Here is a 19,671-nt window from a genome sequence, read left to right on the forward strand (position 1 = left end):
AGAAAAGGATAGTTTCACGTGGTTAGATGCATTATAGGTGGTTAGGGTTGCTTAATACTGATTAAACCTTCAACCCCCATTAACAAACAATATCTCTTGCTATCCTACATGGCCCCTCTGGTCAGGTTTTTTTCTTTTCTTTTGCTAGACTGTGGATTTCTTGTTCCTTCAAAATATGCAGCTTGTAGATACTTGAAGTTGTGTTGCAACTGCCCCAATCTCCCAACCCTGTTATTTGCTCTCAGGATCCTTACACAGACAAAACACAGATAAGGCTGGAAAGAAGAATGCGAAATATCTAAAGTTGCAAGTACAGATGTGCGGCTGCTTTTGTGAGTTTGACTTAAACACCAAGATTGCTCTGTGAGCTGCAATTATGCTTTGTTCCCCTTATGGCCTGCATTAGTACTTGAGATTTTTTTGGGGAGGGGAGGGATTAGTTTTCTTCTTTTAAGCCTTTTTTAAAAAAAGAATGATTCTTTCTGATTAAAAAGTAAACTCACACCCCCAGTCCCACATGGTTTCCGGTGCATCTGGCTTTAGAGTCAATACAGGAAGAGAGGGGAGAGAACAACTGCACTCTTATCATTCTTACAAAACAGTTTGGAGAGAAAAGTGACTCAACTCAGAGCCTTAACCCAGCAAAGAAAATGGCTGATGCGCAAGAATGTTTGAGAGACCTTGAGGGTGAAATCGGGGAACAGGAAGGTGCCGAAGGAGAGACCCAAAGGTAGGGGAGTTCAGCTTAATTGTTAATCACTTTTTTCTTCTGATTTTTTTTCTCCTTTAAAGTAGATAAAATGAGGCTCTTTAGAAGAAAGGGGAATGACAAATCCAAAGGTATATCAGGTAAACAATTTGGGATCTAGGCTCCAGTTTCTTTGCTACTTTGGCCTTCTTTGCAAGCTTGCAAGACACTCTTATGGGTATCTTACTCAATTAACCAAATTCCTGGGTACACATTAACCACTTGGTTTGGGTTTGTACAACAAGGTAGGCAAAGATATGGTTGGCTGATCTGTGTTTCTTATGAATCCAGTTTGTACTTCTTCCTTGGACTTAAATATTAAATTCTGGCTTTTAGGAACAAATTAAATGTCACAGTTCTTAGATGACCCTCCAGTATTATAGGCACAAGTCTTGGGTTTGGCCCCTCATCACAAATGAATGAAAAGTAACATTTTGGAATTGACAATTAGAATAGACACCATAAGTTTAAACCTGAGTCATGAGAATTGTATTGGAGCTTGGAAATGAACCAGTCCGTTCCCCTCTGGTACCATTTTTCTCTGAGCTAGATTCTACACTATGCAAACTACAAGGTAGTAATGGGAAAGCAGTAGGGAATACTGTAGCTCCAGAGTGGATATTTTGGCCAGGAGATAGAATTTTCTGTACTCTCTGCTCCTCACATTGGCCTCTCACTTTCAGCAAGGCTGTGGAAGATCTATTTTTAAAAACTTGATGCCTAGTCTGAATCTTATATTAATGGTTATAAGACACATAGTGGCTGTGCACCTTACAGCATGGTGGAAGTTAATACAGCCACAAATCTTAAGCCTTTCAAATTTCTGATGTCAGCCTTGGATTTCAGAAAATGCAATGACTGTGAAGATGCTCATGATGTTACAGTCCCGCTGGAGTCTTGGCCTTTCTTAAGTATGTGTGTGCATGTCTTCCCTAGTAGAATTGATTTAAATGCAGAAGAAATTGTATTTTCTCATCACAAGTCTGAAAATTCAGATGCAAACCTATATGCCTCTTGTTTGTGTGGGTTTGCATGTACTCATGATTTCGGTAGCACCTATTGGGTGGGCAAGAAGAAAATGATCAAGACTTAAATTGTGGCATATCAGATAGGAAAAAATGTTTTCACCATCTTCCCTCCATATTACAATCTTGATTACCACCCAATTGCAATTTACCCTAGATGAGAATCTTTGTTGAAAACCAGGGGCTTAAGAGAAAGAGATTTTATTTGATTTCCACTTACAAGTATCTTTGTAATTGTGAGATTTAGTGGCATAGTGGTGTCCTATGAGCAAAGAAGCATCAAACACTGTGCAAATGAAAAGCTATGGGTGTGACACATTAATTTGTCATTTAACCAAGTTGGCATTCTTCAACAGCCTTGATTCTTGAGTGTCCTTGGGAGACCCATTGCCTGGACCATCCAGTTTGTCCCCTCATCACAAATGAATGAAAAGTAACATTTCGGAATAGATGATTAGAATCAGTCACATGCCCTACTTTGCTTGAATACTGTATATTTATAGGTTTAGCATGAAGTCAGTGAATCAAAAATGAATGTGGAACAACAGATCAATCATTTTGCTAACATTTTAAATACAGACCTTGCAAAGTAACCAATGGATAATTCAGTTAATCTTGAGATAAAGATTGTAATCATAACAACAGTGAATTGATTCAAGTGTCCCTAGATTTTGCTTTTGGTATTAGGTTATTACTAATCTCTTCCCTTTAACAGTCTAAAAAGCAATGTATGGTATTAGTAAAAGAAACTTGCTTTGCAGCACAAATATACTTAGATGTTATCTGACAGAACATCTCAAGGTCTTTGCAGGACTTCATCTTGATTTGCAAAGACTCCCTTCCAGTCAGTGCTGTTGCCTAACTACCAACTTCCCTTTTATGTTTTCAAAATGACAGGTACATGGCTGAATAAATGTTGAGTTAGAGGAGGGTAGTATTTTTACTGAAGTATTTTTTAAATGACTTTTCTCTGATTGGCAGTCATTCAGAGCCTTTGTGAGAAAGATAAAAAATGTGGCACTGTGAGTATGCAAGTTAATACAGAAAATAGATGGAATTGGCTATGCAAGCAAATCCTACATTTTTCTTTTCGTAAAATCAAATCTTTGGACATCAGTCTTTCAGAGTAAGAGTGTAGTTTATGATACTTTCTCTTTCCACTAAAAATAGTTTACAAAGTTATTGATGGTATTAAATGATTCTGCTTATCATGTTTGGGAGCTAGTTTTTCAGATTTTTCTTCTGGATGCATTGAAATTGTTTGGTACTCATGAATAGCAAGCATTTTACACATTCCAGAGATAGTTTTGCCAACTAGCCAACATTTAAAAATTTAGCTATCTTGAAAAATGGCACTCTGGAAGGATTTGAAGATAATAGTTTTAGAATTATCAATATTGATTGATATACTTGGGAAATGATCATACTGGCTCAAGACTGGGGATCTATTTCCTGCCCCCCCCCCCCCAAACTGAAATTATATGCAATCAATCAAATAAACAATTCAGAAAGCAATTATGACAGTTTATACTTTCACATTTATTCAGAAATACTTTTCAGCACTTTGCATGTATTCACTTTCTCTCTGAGACAATTCCAGCAGCCATGCCTGTTTTTTTTTAAAGAAAAAAAATATACAGCTGCTTTAATGCATTAATGAGTGATGTGATTCTTAAAGCAGTTAGTAGAAGCTTAGCAATAAAAAAAGGCGGAGGAGGAAGTGGAAGAGAAAACCATGGCTGTTCCAATGAATAGCAGAGATGAGCTGGACTTGCAGCTTCGCAACACTTCTGTGACTCATTTTCAAAGCGTGCATAGTCCTAATTCATAATGCTCAAATGGACAGTTTTCACACTGTGCAGTAGCAGTTACCAGTCACCACATATTTTCTAACACATTCAACAAATCTTCAGCACAAAGGCATGACTTTGTCAGACCTCTGACTCATCTGCAGGCCTGCAGTGCTTCTTAGGGGAGGCCTGTAAGAAGGCCCCTTGCAATGAGAGAACAGTTGAATGATGTCTTGAGCCATGTTGGTGCATGTCTCCCCCATGCTGGTCAACGTGTTTCATTGGTGGAAGATCCTTATCTGGTGAAGATCTCCCACTAATTAGCTGGTGGTTACAGCTGGTGAGTGTAGCCAGTGAGTATTTGTGGAACTTATGTAGACTTCATCCTTTCAGCCTAGATAAATCATCTGAGCAACATGCACTTAAGAGGTTATTTGCACACGATTGTTTGATTTTCAAAAAACACTGACAATTCTTCCATATTTTTGTATTTCTAGTAATCCCTTTGGATATTTAGGGTAGAAGCCACAGGTTATTTAGCTTCATAATATAAGGAGTGGACCCTTTGGACAAAATTGCAACGTTTTCCATAGTTGTTGTTGTTGTTGGGTTTTTTGGGAAAAGTTTAAAACTGGTATACTTTATTTAGGAAAGGCAGCTTTTGGGGTTTTTACCCTCTTTAAGAAATCTATTTTCATCTTAATTTTAAACTAATACAAACTCAGGTTTCTTGAAACAGGACTATTTGAACTACATATCGAACTTTACATTTGAATGAAAATGAGCGTACTTAGTAAAACAAATATAAATGAAGAAGGATTTGTGCGTATGAGAAAATGGGTACTTGTAGACAGATGTCTCCTACAGCTGCAGTCAATAGTTTTGTGTGGGATTTTCTATCTCTTTTCTTTCATAGGAAAAAAGATGGAAGAAATGTTGTATAAAAATATGGGAAGGTTATGCCTATAGTGAAAATGATGGTGTCTGGATACTTTACCTTCTGCAGAATTCCATAATGGAGATGAAGAAAAATCAATGCATGATAAAAGTCTTGCTTGGAAATACCATATGAATAAAAGTTGCTGTAAGAAGCTCAGAATCTTGTGACTGTCAAATCAGAACTGAGGTTCTGCTGTATTTAGTGGGACATATCCTTAAGCAAACATGTAAACATTACAAGTGTATGCACTATCAAATATTATGTGTGTGTACATGCATGCACATATGTGTTTTAATATATTTCCTTTGCATTTTCTTTGAATACCAGCTTAACCTAATTATATCTGCTGTAGACAAGCAATGGTCTGAAATAAATGCAAGAATCTGAAGTAGACTTCCCTTTCTTTAACTCACTTTAGCTCTTCAGCAAGAGGTTTGAGCAAAAAGGGCTGAGTCAGAAATTCAAGCAAAGTGGGACCTACAACAAAATGTTGCAGTAGGTTCCAGACTAACTGCACAGCCTTTTGAAGGATTTATCCTTCCCCTTTTCCATTTTGGTCATCTTCTCACAAAACAGTATTTTATACTTGCTGCGCATGCTGCAGCCTCATAGTTGTCTTACTTCCTCTTCCTCTTTTTTCTAACTTTTAAAACTGTTGTTTTGAAAATACTGGGAGTTTTCCCAAGGCTATTAATACTTCACTTTTACTCCAGTCTTCCTTATTCAAGAAAAAACAAAGTTCAGTGAAAAAGCACCTTTGGGACAACCACAACCTGGTTGGCTGTGAGTTTCAACAGGTATCTCAGTCTTATTCACTCTTTGTTTATTTATAAATGATGCATTTTGGTTTATTTATGGATGGATATGTGCAAAATGTGTATCACCATACCATACCATACCACACCACACCACACCACACCACACCACACCACACCACACCATAAATATAATGCTATGTCTTTCCAATCTCCTGTAAATTACATACCTTCAATTAGTTGGGATTATTTCTAATCTCTCAAATGCAACAACAGTCACAACTTCAAATTTATATATTAGTTAAGCTGACATTTAAAGTAATGTTAATACAATACAAAGAGAATCTGGCATGATATTGTGAGCAAGCTAGGTGCTATTATTACTATGAATGTACAGGATCATTTCAAAGATTTAGAACCAATTTCTATTAGATCAGGAAATTTCTTCTGATCATCCAAGGAAAAATAATGCTAAATCCTGTAAAACCTTTGGGTGATTCCCCAGCCCACCCCCCCTTAACATCCAAACCATTGCTGGGGAGCTCACAATAATGCCTTGGTGGGAAAATAGTCTCCTTAGTTGTTAGAAATAACAAATACAGCAGATAAAACATCAACAAAATGCAACAACTAAAAAACAATGCCCAGCTTTCTCTAATTGAATAGTTTTCAGGATATAGGATTAGAACTCTCATAATCTGCAGATAATTTGGCCTATGGTAATCCTAAATGAATGAATGATGTTGAAATCTAAGATACCTGGTTATTTCAATCCATTTTAAAAAAATATTGATTATACTTATGCAACACATTCAACCATAAAATAACCAACATAGTTGAGCTAACTGTGTTGTGCATGTGTTCTAGTATATGTAGTTAGTTTAAGGTTGCCACCTAGTGATGTTCGGGATTTTGGCAGTATAAATACAGTAGCTTTAACCCGACGAAGTTAACCATGTTTAAACTTATCATGCAAATACAGTTACAAAATCATAGACTCTTAGCCTAACCCAGCTCTTCCTGTTGTAAAAGGAAGATATGCTGGCATAAATATACATTTTCTAGACTATTTTAGCTCTCTGTATTTTGTAGTTACTTAATGAGAAGCAGAGATAAAGCTATGCAAAACATGATGGGAGGATGAGGCAAACCAAGTGTTGTGAGGACAAAATAACAGAATAAAATTGGCTGCACCACTTGGTAAATTTGGCAAAAAAAAATCTAGTAGCATAACATTTGCTGGACCTGTTACCCAGTCCTTATCCCTGTCTCAATTTCCTCTGTTCTCACTCACTGCAGTCACCTCTTGCTTTCCTTCCAAGGAATTTGGTGAAAGCCTTAGAAATTTTGCCCTTGGATGGAGACAGAATGAGGGAATTTCATTATAACTAAGGATGATTTAAACTTGGGCTCATAATGTTTTCTTGGTGATGGCACAAAATATACACACATACAAAAGATTACCAGGATGTGTCTTTGCTATGGTTATAACAGCAACTGGAGATAACTGCTTGGTCGCTTTAAAGAATGAGTTCATTGACCTCCACAAAAATCTCAAACTAGTATTCAAATGCTTCATGATAAAAGTATAAGGTTGAGCACAGCCACCAGCTGCTTCATTTCTAGAAGAAGCAGAGGAACCTACATCAAAAACATGAAAAGAAAAATGAGCAAAAATACTTCAATATTTTGACCTTTTGAAATTATTACAATGTGGAGCTAAGGCATTTTGATCTGGAGGATTGGTGCATGTTCATCTGAAGACTTTTGTTTTGTTTTGAAACAAAACAGAGTCAGTGGTTTAGGCACTAGGCTAGAAAGAGAGAAAATGAATTTGAGTCCTGCCTTAGCCAGCTGGGTGGCCTTGGGCCAATCATTGTCTCTCAGCCATTCCACCTCAAAGGGTTGCTGTGGAGAAAATAAGAGGAAGAAGGCAATGGTGGGATTCAATGTTTTTTTACTACTGGTTCTGTGGGCGTGGCTTGGTGGGCGTGGTGTGGATTGGTTGATAAGTGTGGCAGGGCAAGGACACTGTAAAATCCCCATTCCCTTCCAGGGAAAGGTTACTGCAAAATCCCCATTCTCTCTCGATCAGCTGGGACTCAGGAGGCAGACAATAGATGGGGGCAGGGCCAGTCAGAGGTGGTATAGTAGTTCTCCAAACTACTCAAAATTTCCACTTTCAGTTCTCCAGAACTGGCCAGAACCTGCTGAATACCACCTCTGAAAGAAGGTGTGTTGGATACATTCATCACCTTGAGTTATTTGTAAAAACAATAAAGGCTGGACATAAATAAATAAATTGTTGCTGCTTAACATTTTGGGCCAGATTGTTCTCTAAAACTGGAGTGGCATTCCTGACTAACTCAGGACAAAATGTCCCATAGAAATAGAAAGAGGTTTTGGTATTGTTTGGTTACCAACCTTCCTCTCCCTCTGAAAAAGACCTTTCTCGGCAAATGTGCCTTCCTCTAAATTTCCAATAATTCTCCTTCCCCAAAAGTCACCTTAGATGGAGAATAAATGGACTGGCAAAAGTGCAGATTTAAATAGTGCCTCCAACAAATATGATAACCAAGGGGGTTGCCTCAGCATGCGTGACAAATATTCTCTGCCATTAGTTTCAGTCGATAATTGAACTTCTGCATTTTGCATAAATCAAAACTGCATGCAATTAGAGCAAACACAGATTACAAGAAAGGGTGAGTGCAGGCTGGCGTTTTGTGTGAAGCAGTTTCACCATTTTTGTGGCTGGAGCTATGAGCTCGTGGACTAGAAAATAGCTCCTTACAGACAGGATTAATTATCCCTGCCCAACCTTCAAGGTTGCCTCCTGCTCTGGCTTCTTGTCCCCAATATCTGGAGGCTGCCCATATATGGCCTTTGAGTAAGACTTGCTTTATGGGGCCAGTGAGCTTCAGCCTTTCCTTTGCATGTACATCTCCAGCTGTCCTGAATTCTCTAGATCTCTTAGAGGAGACTTGGAGAGTCCTAAGTCAATTACAGCAATTGCTAAGAATATCCAGCATTGGGAGGAGATTGTCTAAGAAAATTGATACCCAAGGAGGCATCTTTGGACTCCTCAGAACTGCATTCCGTGAGGCAGAGCAGAAGAGGCACTGCTCTATGTTTAACTCCAATGCCTGTGGCTGTATTAAAGATGGTAAAAAGCAACACATTCTATTTTAGTGAATAGACCCCTTCCAGCACGTACTCTTTTTCTTGTCAGGGGTTACACAATTCATGATAATAGGCTTTAAGTAAACCAGTTATTGGTGAGGTTGCCCACCCTGTGGGCTTTCAGATTCCAGTAATATACTAGGTTCATAACTTATTTGGTAATGCTAGAGCTATCAGAAAGGAGGAGCAAAAATCTGAATGACCACTAAAGATTCGCTCTTTGAAAGCATCAAACAAGAGAATCAGTCTAGGTGTATTTTATAAAGCATGACAAGGACATTGGCGATCTCTTGAATCACAGTTCAGAAGATTTGCCTGGAAAATAAAAAAGAAAGGAATTTTCATCACTAACTCAACCTTTCTGATAAGACTTCTGGATAAAATGTTATTTTGCTAAGTTTGATCTGATTCTTGGAAATGGTGTACTGTTCCAAGATTAAACAAGCTGAAGTGGTAGTTACAATGAATAAGTATGTGAACCTAATGTGAAACCTTGATATATTTCTCGTATTTTACTCAGGGCTGCAATCCCAAACTTGTTTAGCTCATTGGACGTGTTTCTAAGATCCCAAACTGTCTCCTTGTTTTAGCCAGCAGCATCTTTAACAAGCCATGATGATATCAAAATAAGATTTATGTGTTTGTTTGTTTGTCAAACATGTATAAGGTAACAAGTATAGGTATGAACATAAACATGAACAAAGGAAGTAAATACAGATAAATGGGGACAGTAGGACAGGGACAGTAGGCACACTGGTGAGCTTATGCACGCCCCCCTTTACAGGCCTCTTAAGAATGGGGTGAGGTTCATGGTAGACAGTTTGAGATTGAAGCCGTGAGGGTTTGAGGCTGTAACAACAGATATGTTTAAAGATGTGCATCATGACCTCATTGTGCAAAGAATACAACCTAATACTTCCATCATGACATCTGATATAAATGCATAAGGCATGTCTGTATCATGGCATCATGATGAAAATGCCACCGTTTGCCCGGTGCTTATGAGATGCTTATGCATGCAGTTTTTATGTTCTGCATGCCTTCATGAGCATATCACATGAATCTTGTGAATGACAGAAACCACAAAAAAATTATTTCATATTGCAATGAACAATGCATAAATATTTGTCCAAGGTGATGATTGTTCACCATTTGAGAACGTCTGAACCTTCTGTACCTTCAGCTGTTAGAAGGCTGTTTACATTTTTAAAAAAGGATGGGTATGTGGCAGGGGTGAAATTCAGCAGGTTCTGATAGGTTCTGGGGAACCATTAATGGAAATTTTGAGTAGTTCGCAGAACCGGCAAATACCATCTCTGGCTGGCCCCAGAGTGGGGTTGGAATTGGGATTTTGCAGTAACCTTGCCCTGGAGTGGGGTGGGAATGGAGATTTTGCCCTGCCACGCCCAAAAAGCCATGGTCACAGAACCGGTAGTAAATAAAAATTTAATTTCACCACTGGTATGTGGGTATGTGTGTATATGTGTGGGGGGTGCATGCTTTGGTGAGAACTAACTAATTAATCAGTAGAAATGGTGTGCTGCTAGAAACCTTTAACCAAGACAAAAAGCACTACAGAGGTCAGGCCAGCTCTCCCTTAAAACAGAATGCCCCAAAGGGGCTTTTCAAAAAGCAATGGGACTTTCTTGATTTACTCCATTGAAAATGTTTCGTTTCTCATCCAAAAACTGAAGAAGCTTCTTGAATGAGAAGCGAAATGTTTTTTTTAAAAAAAAACCCAAGAAAGTCTAGTTGCCTTTTGAAAAGCACCTTTGTGACAACGAAGACCTGGATGATTGAGAATCTTAGACACTTAAAACAGAATGCTCAGACTTTGAATGGTGAAGAAGGCAGAATGAACACAATTGAATATTCCAATTGAGTTGATCTTGACTTCCTAAGTTTCGATGCTGCCCACTGAAGGATGTTATTCTGTTGTCAGGTTAGGTATAGCTGCTAAATGAAAAAGCTTTTTGTATCACATAGTAATGGAAAAATGCCATGGTTTTGTGAGCAATAAACTGCATGTTTCTAGAAAACAAGTAAGAAACACAGAGAAACAAGAACTGGCATTTTTTCTTTATGCAATAAATGCTTATGGTTCTTTCTTGAATGTGAAGAAACAGTTTTTTGCTCCAAAGAGTTTACAGTCTAAAATTCAATATAGTGGAAACATCAAAGAAGGTGGGGAAATGGGCCATACCAGGTTATGACTATTTCAAATAAAGATTCTCCCTTAAAATGCAAAATCAAGCAGTATTTTTTCTTTGTGATAAAGGACAATGACTAGACCAAATGCTATTAATATATGTTGGTATAAGCCAGAGATGGTATTCAGCAGATTCTGACCAGTTTTGGAAAACCGTGAGCGGAAATTTTGAGTACTTCAGAGAACAAGTAAATATCACCTCTGACTGGCCCCATGTCCTACCTATTCTCTGCCTCCCAAGTCCCAGCTGATCAGGAGGAAATGGGGATTTTGCAGTATCCTTCCCCTGCCACACCCACCAAGCCACGCCACGCCCACCAAGCCACGCCCACAGAACCAGTAGTAAAAAAAAATGAATCCCACCACTGGTATAAGCATGCCCAGATAGATAATCTACCTTCAATTTGTTATATAGCAGTCCTTCAAGATAAAACTTATCATTTTTTATCAACATCATAGGGCTGTGTAACATCTATAATGGGACAAAGCTTTATTTTGCTACAGTAATTGTCAGTTTGATCAATGAATGATATTTAGACAAGGAGATTCTTGATGCAATCACATAATCAAACATGTTGAATTGGTCAGACAATTTTCCGGGCCTTGTGACAGATACTATAATTGCCATACATTGAGCACAATACCAATAGAAACAATGGTTATAGATTGTTCTCTGAAATCCTGGTATAAAAATCTTACCTCTATTATTTGCAGTAGTCTATAGATGTAAAACATCATGCTTGGAATCTAATATATGCAATTATGTGCTGTGTTGGTAAACCCAAGATCATTTGTCCTATGGATGCTTTTTTTTTTGGAGTGGGCTGGCAAATTCTATGATGAAAGAACAAATGACTGCAGATGTTCAAATTGTGGCTTGACAAACCAGCAGTTTGCTTGTCCAAGTGACATTGAAGATGGACAGCTGGAATGCAAGCTGATATTGGACCACTGTTCTATAAATAAGCAGAGTTTTCTTGATGCAGCCTATATCCTATGCTAAATATTAATACGTTACATTGAATAGCTACAGTATGCCTAATCAAATGGCTCTGTGAATAAATGAGAGAACACAATAAGTCCCCCCTCTTTTACCTAATATACTTTGCCACTAAGACTGTTAGTAGATTACAGATCTCTGATTTAGAGAGGAGATAAGTTCAACACAAGAACATGACATTTCTCATTGGTGATGGGGGTGGTAACACTGAAATTTTAAAATCTATCTATCATCTACTTACCTACCTAATCAGTGGTGTCAAACTCATGTCATCACGGCGGTGTCATGGGACATATCACGACTCCCCCCACTTCACTAAACAGGCCTGGGCATGGCCAGAACGTGATGCATCCAGCCCGTGGCCCGGGAGTTTAACAGCCCTGATCTAATCTATCTAACCTTAGAAGAAATTACAGCAGACATAGACAGAATGATAGACATTCGTAGAAAATGAAGATGGCAAATGACTTTAACTCAATATTTTTGGTTAGAAGTATGTTACATATCCAGAAAAAAAGGCAGAAATAATTTGTGAGTTGAACATGAGAATCCTGGGTTGCAATGGAAAGTGGCAGAAAGATGCCACATTGGTTGCTCCACAGATAAACTCATGATTTGTAAATAATGGCACTCAGTGGCAGCCATTTTGGAAGTGGACAAAGCTTTCCCCCAGGTCAGCCATTTTTTTAGTGGCCGTATATTTTTTAAAAGGTCAAATGTGGTACCATATAAAATATTTGGGAAGCCCCTTACTAAAACAATACTAAAGCTGGTCTGACAGTGTCAAGTATATGCAACTGAGTTTTACAATCATAGTAACATAACAGTAGCCGGGTATGTTGTTCTGTAAGGGTGCAAAATCCGATGCCTTTGTCAACTGTGGAAAAAGTTATCGTTATAATCATATAGATGGCCCCAATTTAGGATTACCAGTTCTCTGCTTCCATGTACATCTGAGCCAGAATTCATTTTGATTTAATGTCAGAGCTGTAAGCTCCAATTAATCAGAAGCGCTCATAATTGTAAGCTTCAGTGCTTCGATTATTAAAGTATGGCCTTTGCGGAATTCTTTGTGAATGAGCTTGGCAGTAACTCATTGGGACAATGTTGATATTAAACTATGGCTGACATTAGTTTAGAACAGTACCCTCATCCACAAGAGATTAACCCAGGCTGGAAAAGCAGCTCAGCTTCACCATCCTGGTATTTATGACTATGTTGGACTACAGTTCCCATTACCTACAGATATCACACCCTCTGGCTATGGTTTTTTTTTTTTTTTTGAATTGATAGTTAAAAGGTAAAGGTTCCCCTCGCATATATGTGGTAGTCGTTCTCGACTCTAGGGGGTGTTGCTCATCTCTGTTTCAAAGCTGAAGAGCCATTGCTGTTCAAAGACATTCTCTGTGGTCATGTGGCCTGCATGACTAAATGCCGAGGGCGCATGGAATGCTGTTACCTTCACAACAAAGGTGGTCCCTATTTTTCTACTTGCATTTTTACATGCTTTTGAACTGCTAGGTTGGCAGAAGATGGGACAAGTAACAGGAGCTCACTCCATTAAGCGGTGCTAGGGATTCGAACTGCCAAACTGCCAACCTTCCTGATTGACAAGCTCAGCATCTTAGCCACTGAGCCATCACGTCCCCATTGAATTAATAGTTACGATTGCACAAAACAGCTAAAGAAGACCCCCAGCAGAACGGTAGATAACATATGCACAAATACATACATAAATAAAGAGGATTGGGTGAAACTTCAGTAGTCCTGTTGATTGACTGATTTTAATTTTAGTTGGAGCTTTATATCCTTACTTAGGAGAAACTCTAATGGAGCTTTCTTCTTAACAGGTATGCAGGATTACAACTTTTGAATCATATTAGCCTTTTAATATACATCATGTGCAATCTTTTCAGGCTTCACATCTGTCAAATTATATTTAGAGCAGTCTAAATATAAGAATATGTATCCAAGAGTGCATATCATATTTCTATGAGATACTTCTCTCTCTCTCTCTCTCTCTCTCTTCACAAAACATCTCTCTGCTTCCGTGAAAACCAATTCTAATGTAATCACCGTGCAACTTTCCCAACTGCCCCACCTTAATGGCTTTAGGCATTAAAAAGTTGGATGAACTCCTGGGAAAATGCAATAGAGTTAATCATCACTGCACATGCAAGATAACATGAATGAGGCAGAATATTAGACAGTAAGGGTCGCTTTGGAAACAACGCCTCCCCCCCCCCCCGCCCTTCTAAGCAGTAAGGAGTCAGATGCATTTTCTTGCTTGCCCTCAAGGGGGCAGGCTCTACTGTGTCATTTTCTAAAAGCAGCTGAAGAATGATGGTTACTACAACATTAGAGGCAACCTTATTAAGAGAGAGAAACTCGTTCACTTTGCATTTTAATGAGATGTCACCTAATTTCTCCATTTCCTTCAGAGCAAAACACATTAGTCTTTGGATGTTCTTCCTTTGCAATGTAATTTGAGGATTGAAAGCCATATTGGTGTAGTGTTTAAGGCACTAAGCTAGAAACTGGGAGACCATGAGTCTAGTTCTGCATTAGGCACAAAACCAGCTGAATGACCTTGGGCCTGTCAATCTCTCTCAGCCTAAAGAAGTAGGCAAAGGCAAACCACTTTCCAAAATCTTGTCAAGAAAACCTGAGGGTCTTGTCCAGGAAGTTTCTAGCAGTCAAGCCTGATTCAAAGGTGCCCCTGCCCCACAAAGACACACACACTGAAAAGATGTAAACAAAAGTACATTTATGAGTGAAAATTGTGTATGCACTTTGCATATGATTCACTGAACTGTTCATCAAAATATACAGGTAGTCCTCAACTTACAACCACAATTCAGCCCAAATGTTATGTAGTTAAAGGAAAATTTTGTTTAAGTGATTTTTGCTTAACTTATGACTTTTCTTGCAACATTTGTTAAGTGAATCACTGCAGTTATTAAACACCATTGTGAGTATGGCTTCCCCATTGACTTTTCTTGTCAGAAGGTCACAAAAGATGACCACCCAACCTTGAGACACTGCAACTGTCATAAATATTGTTGTCAAACATCTGAATGTAAATCACATAACCATGGGGATGCTGCAATGGTCATAAATCACTTTTTTCAGTGCTGCTATAATTTCAAACAGTCACTAAATGAGCCATTGTAAATCAAGGACTACCTGTATACCTTAAGGGGAAATTCCCCCCCCCCCAATGCAGATGGCACTTTGATGAGGAACTGGTTTCAGAAAAAATTGAGATGAGAGAAGATTCATCCATTCCAACCTTAACGCAAGCAGAAACATTGAGATGCTGACATCTATGAAGGTGGCCTGCAGAACTGGCAGCAGAATCAGACAGTGAGGAGGTTGGGGAGGAACATGGGCCAGTCCTGGAGTCTGGGGAAGGCTCGGATGAGGGCTCTGCATCACAGGCAGAGTGGGGGCCAGGGCCATTTGGGAATGGCCTCCAGAGTCGGACTAGAGCGAGGCAGAGGAACAGTGGGAGCCTGTTCCCAGAGGGCGAATGTGCAGAGATGCCAGAAGGCAAGAACAGTTGAGAAAAAAGGGGCAACTTGGGAGTAAAGCTTGGAGATGATTGGCCCCTCCCACAAGACATAAAGGAGAAGCAAAGGCATATGAGGCTTTGCAGGAAGAAACTTGGTTTGTTCTGGTCAATTTAAAGTCTGAAGCTCCTTTTTGACTCTGTGTTCCATGTGGCCTTGCAAAGCTAATTGCCAATTAGGTCTTTGGCAGCATTTCAAGGGAGATAAAGTTGCGTGCTTATCAGCCTTATCCCGAAAGACTTTGGCAGACTTCTTTTGGACTCTTTACAAACTATTTGTGATTCATTACGGGCTGTGAATGAACATAATTCCCAGCCTTTGAAATAAAAGAAGGGTTTTAGCACTAAGCATGTGCTTTTTACTGTCTCGGGAAGCCTAGGTCAGAACAGGTTGTACCTTGCAGGAAGTCTATGGAGATTCTTGGTCATCCAGGTCAATGTTGTTCCAAAGGTGCTTTTTCAAGAGGCAACTTCAGCTTTGAACTTAAGAAGTTTCTTCGATGAGAAGCCAAACGTCTTCAAAGAAAAACCATAAAGTTCAGATGCTGCTTGAAAAACCACCTCCAGAAAATTGAAACGCAGGTTCTCACATTCACAGGTTCATGTGTATCAAACAAGCCTTGCTTCCTTGATAGTTGAGTGCCTTCTGTGTAAATGGCTGCACTTTTCATCAGCAGGGGCTCAACATTTGAATGGGCAGTTTCTAATACAAAAGAAGGACAAGATGACCTTGATCAATATCAAATGACTGCTAGACTGATATTAATTTGTTCATGTTATTCATGTGAAATTCTGAGGGTAATTCCCAAAATACATTAAGTCTTAAATAGACTTTCTGTGATATGATGATACTGTAGAGGAGGAAACAGAGGAGAATTAGAACAAGGCTGTTTTGGTGCAAAAAACCTCTCTTGAAGAATGATTATCTGGGAGTGGAAAATGCAATTTAAACTACATGTACCAATTCTTCGAATACTTAGAATTTCTTGTGTCATTGTTAATTGACACAAAGCTTCAGATTTCTTTTCTGTAATGTACGAAATCATCTTAAGTGAAGACAGATCACCAGGAGTTTTGAGATGGTTTAGATCCCCTGTTCAGATCCCTGCTGCACTGGAACTTAAGCCTATTTTTCTCTTATATGAAAGATTGTTTTTGTTCATGATTGTTTTCCACTTTGATATTGTGGATCTATTCACTGTTCCCAGTCCAGTAAATCTACCACAAAGCTGTGATTGTTCCCTCCACTATTGCCCGCCCCAGCCCAGGGGTTAAGCCTTTGCTTGCTACAGATTGGAAGCAGGCTTTCCTTGTCAGTATCTCTGTCTTAATATGCTCCAGATGTGCTAGACAGCCACTTCAGCATCTTAATCCACATTTTCAATAGTTGGAGTTGTCTTTTTCGCAGCAAGAAAGACTGCTAATGGAGACATCTGGGAGATTTATGGCACTGAATATTGGGCCGGAAAGTTGAGCAGACACTCCTGCCTTCCCACATGAAAAATGTGTGTTATGCTTCAAGATAATAGAAGCAAAATTATTATTTTGTAAACCCCTTCTTGATGTTTTAGGTTCCTGACAAAAGCTGAATTTGTAATTCCATCATTTCTCATGTTAAGGGTGCAGTATAAAAAAAGGCATGCAGAAATATCTGTCCTCTACATGTTGGGGTCTCAGTGAACATATTAAACACACTATCGTGCATTAGAGAACTGTTGCAAATTTGAGCTGTTAATTGTACTCAATTAGCAAACAAGCATTGTGTTCTTCTGCTCAATTGAGCCCCCCCCCCAGTTGCTGTGTCTCTCTCCACCAATTATCTCACCACTTATTTTCAATAGATCCTATGTAAATTGCATATGCAGTCACAATTTTATATTCAATTTCATAGTGCAGTAGTGAAGAATGTATTAACTGGAGGAGAACTGATGATGATGTGTGCCAAATAAAAGAACTTTGTAAAATGGAAATCTGAGTGAAACTGTGCCAAGGGCACAACAAAAAGAATGCAATAAACAGAAGATACGATGGAAAGTTGTAGGAAATTTGAAGGTGCTTTCTTTGATTATTCTCTTTACACTGTTGAGCACTGGATATTTCTGCAGTGATTAATGAAAACAGCTGTCATTTCTGAAGCATTTTAAAGACTTGTGTATGTGCATACACAACAGATACATCTCTGTCTCAATACATACATGTGCACACATACACACAGAGACACTCACAGGGATTGAATGGGGTTAATGTGTACAAAATTCCAGACAACAGCCAATGGTGATAATTAATTACTTTGGTGTCATCAAGGGGAAAAAGTTATGTTTAATGGGAAAATATAAGGAAGAATGGAGATCCAAATATCAACATTGGCTAAAAACACTTTGCTGCCCAAAACAGAGCAATGCATAAGGGCATTTACTTGCAGATTAAAATGTAGATAGATACTTAAGTCCAATGAAATTAGGCTGCATGTCTTACACTAGCAATTAAAAAATGCAATTATAATCAATTAAATAACCAGTCACTCCCTGTTCTTTGGGATAACCCCAAATCAACTTATTTAAACTATTATCTCTGCCCAGGAATAGGACTTATTCCACAAAATGTCATTGCTCTTTCTAACCCACAACAGTAATCAAGGAGAGAAGCAACTTAGAACTAAAGAACTAATTTCCTGACAATTGGAACAATTAATCAGTGGAAAAGCTTGCCTTCAGAAATGAAAGTGGATGCTCCATCACTGGGGGCTTTTAAGAAGAGAATAGACAGCCATTTGTCTGACATGATCTAGGGTCTCCTGCTTGAGCAAGGGATTGAACCATAAGACCTCCAAGCTCCTTCCAACTCTGTTGCTGTGTTCTGTACTAACCTTTCCTGATCCTTCTAAAGATTAGGTAAGGGATGATTGTGTTCCAAAGACCCACTGAGGGCCCGATCTCTTGTGTGAAGAAGCTGTGTAGACACTTTAGTTCAGGGTGTCTGTGGGCCTACAGCAGTGGTGAAATTCAATTTCTTTTTACTACTGATTCTGTGGGCATGGCTTGGTGGGTGTGGCAGGAGAAGGATACTGCAAAATCTCCATTCCCTCCCCACTCTGGGGACAGCCAGAGGTGGCATTTTTCAGTTCTCTGAACTACTCAAAATTTCCACTACTGGTTCTCCAGAACCTGTCAGAACCTGCTGAATTTCACCCCAGCCAACAGTTCCATTCATCAAAGAAGAATTAGATGGATGAGTTTCTGCAGCTCCAAGTATCTTGCTTGGAAACTCCTCAGGCCCAGAAACACAAACCTCTTTTGCCAGGATACAGATTGTCCTTGACCTACAACCATTCATCTAATGACCTTTTGAAGTTACAGCAGCACTGAAAAAAGTGAGGACTAATCCTCACACTTATGACAATCATAGCATCCCCAATGGCCATTTGATCAAAATGTGGGTCCTTGGCAACTGGAATGTATTTATAATGGCTGTAGTGTCCCAAGTGTTATGAGGGCACCATTTGTAACCTTCCCAGCTACCTTCAAACATGCAAAGTCATTGGGGGGGAGCTGGACTTGCTTAGTGACCACATGGTTTACTTACCAACTGCAGTGATTTGCTTAAAAACTATGGTAAAAAAGATTATAAGATTTGATGTGACTCACTTAACAACTGTCTTGCTTAGTAATGGAAATTCTGATCCCATGTTTGGTCATAAGTCAAGGACTATCTATAGTCCTTGTGACCTCCTTCTCTGTAATGCTTTGCTACAGAGACCTGTTGCAACAGGGGTCAAATTCAGATTTACCACAAGAGACAGTAAGTCCTGTTGTGCTACTACTGGCCATTTTGTTTTGCAAGGATACATCAAGGAACTTAATAATATCTAATCTGTGAAAGCATAACATTTAACCTCTTAATTTACTTGAATCCTGAATATTATTATTATTCTATTAATCTAACGTCCCAAAGACTGGAAGGAGTTTTCGCTCACTCGCTCACTCATTCAAGAGTCATACAAACATGTCAGGCGGGGGGGGGGGGAAGGGGGAGTCAGAGAAAGAAGAGAAGAGCCTTTTGCCTACATTTCTCCTCTGATACGACTCTGTGTGTGCTGTGCTGAACTGTACTGAACGAGGCTGTCCTTGGGCCTGCATTTCAGGGATTGGGAATTGACGCTGCATTACGCAGCAAGTCCGATGTCACTGCACAAGAGTTCCTGCCTGCCTGCCTGCCTGCCTGTCGCACTTTTATAAATGGCTTTATTTCTGACTCCCTTTCCGGGGCTGTGCTGCGAGCCCCTCTGCGAGGATAGTGCCGCGGCGCGCCTGTGTAATGGAGCCACCAAATCCCTCTTGCACCCGCTCCACACGGATGCGCCACTCTCACCTATCTCTACCCCTCCCACCTTAGAAATGTAACACAGGTAAACATGCGGCAGGGGGGAGAGGTTAACCCCCCCCCTCTGCCTCCT

The 19,671-nt window shown here is 39.3% G+C and overlaps 1 protein-coding gene across 4 annotated transcripts in view; it reads left to right on the forward strand.

The window, feature by feature from the left end:
* Positions 1-559: 559 nt before the first annotated feature.
* LSP1 (lymphocyte specific protein 1) overlaps positions 560-19,671 on the forward strand; it is a 105,435-nt gene continuing 86,323 nt past the window's right edge. For 3 of the 4 annotated variants that reach the window (XM_087716683.1, XM_087716689.1, XM_087716699.1), the window contains exon 1: positions 562-730. In XM_087716683.1, coding sequence (XP_087572809.1) covers positions 651-730 — 80 coding nt within the window. In that variant the 5' untranslated portion in view covers positions 562-650. Of the gene's footprint in view, positions 731-19,671 lie in introns of all 4 variants that reach the window. The other variant, XM_087716713.1, reaches the window with a different exon arrangement.

The sequence above is a fragment of the Thamnophis sirtalis genome, unplaced genomic scaffold (assembly GCF_051295495.1).
Source record: "Thamnophis sirtalis isolate CommonGarterSnake01/CBP01778 unplaced genomic scaffold, rThaSir2_p1.2 scaffold_1, whole genome shotgun sequence".
NCBI lineage: Eukaryota > Metazoa > Chordata > Lepidosauria > Squamata > Natricidae > Thamnophis > Thamnophis sirtalis.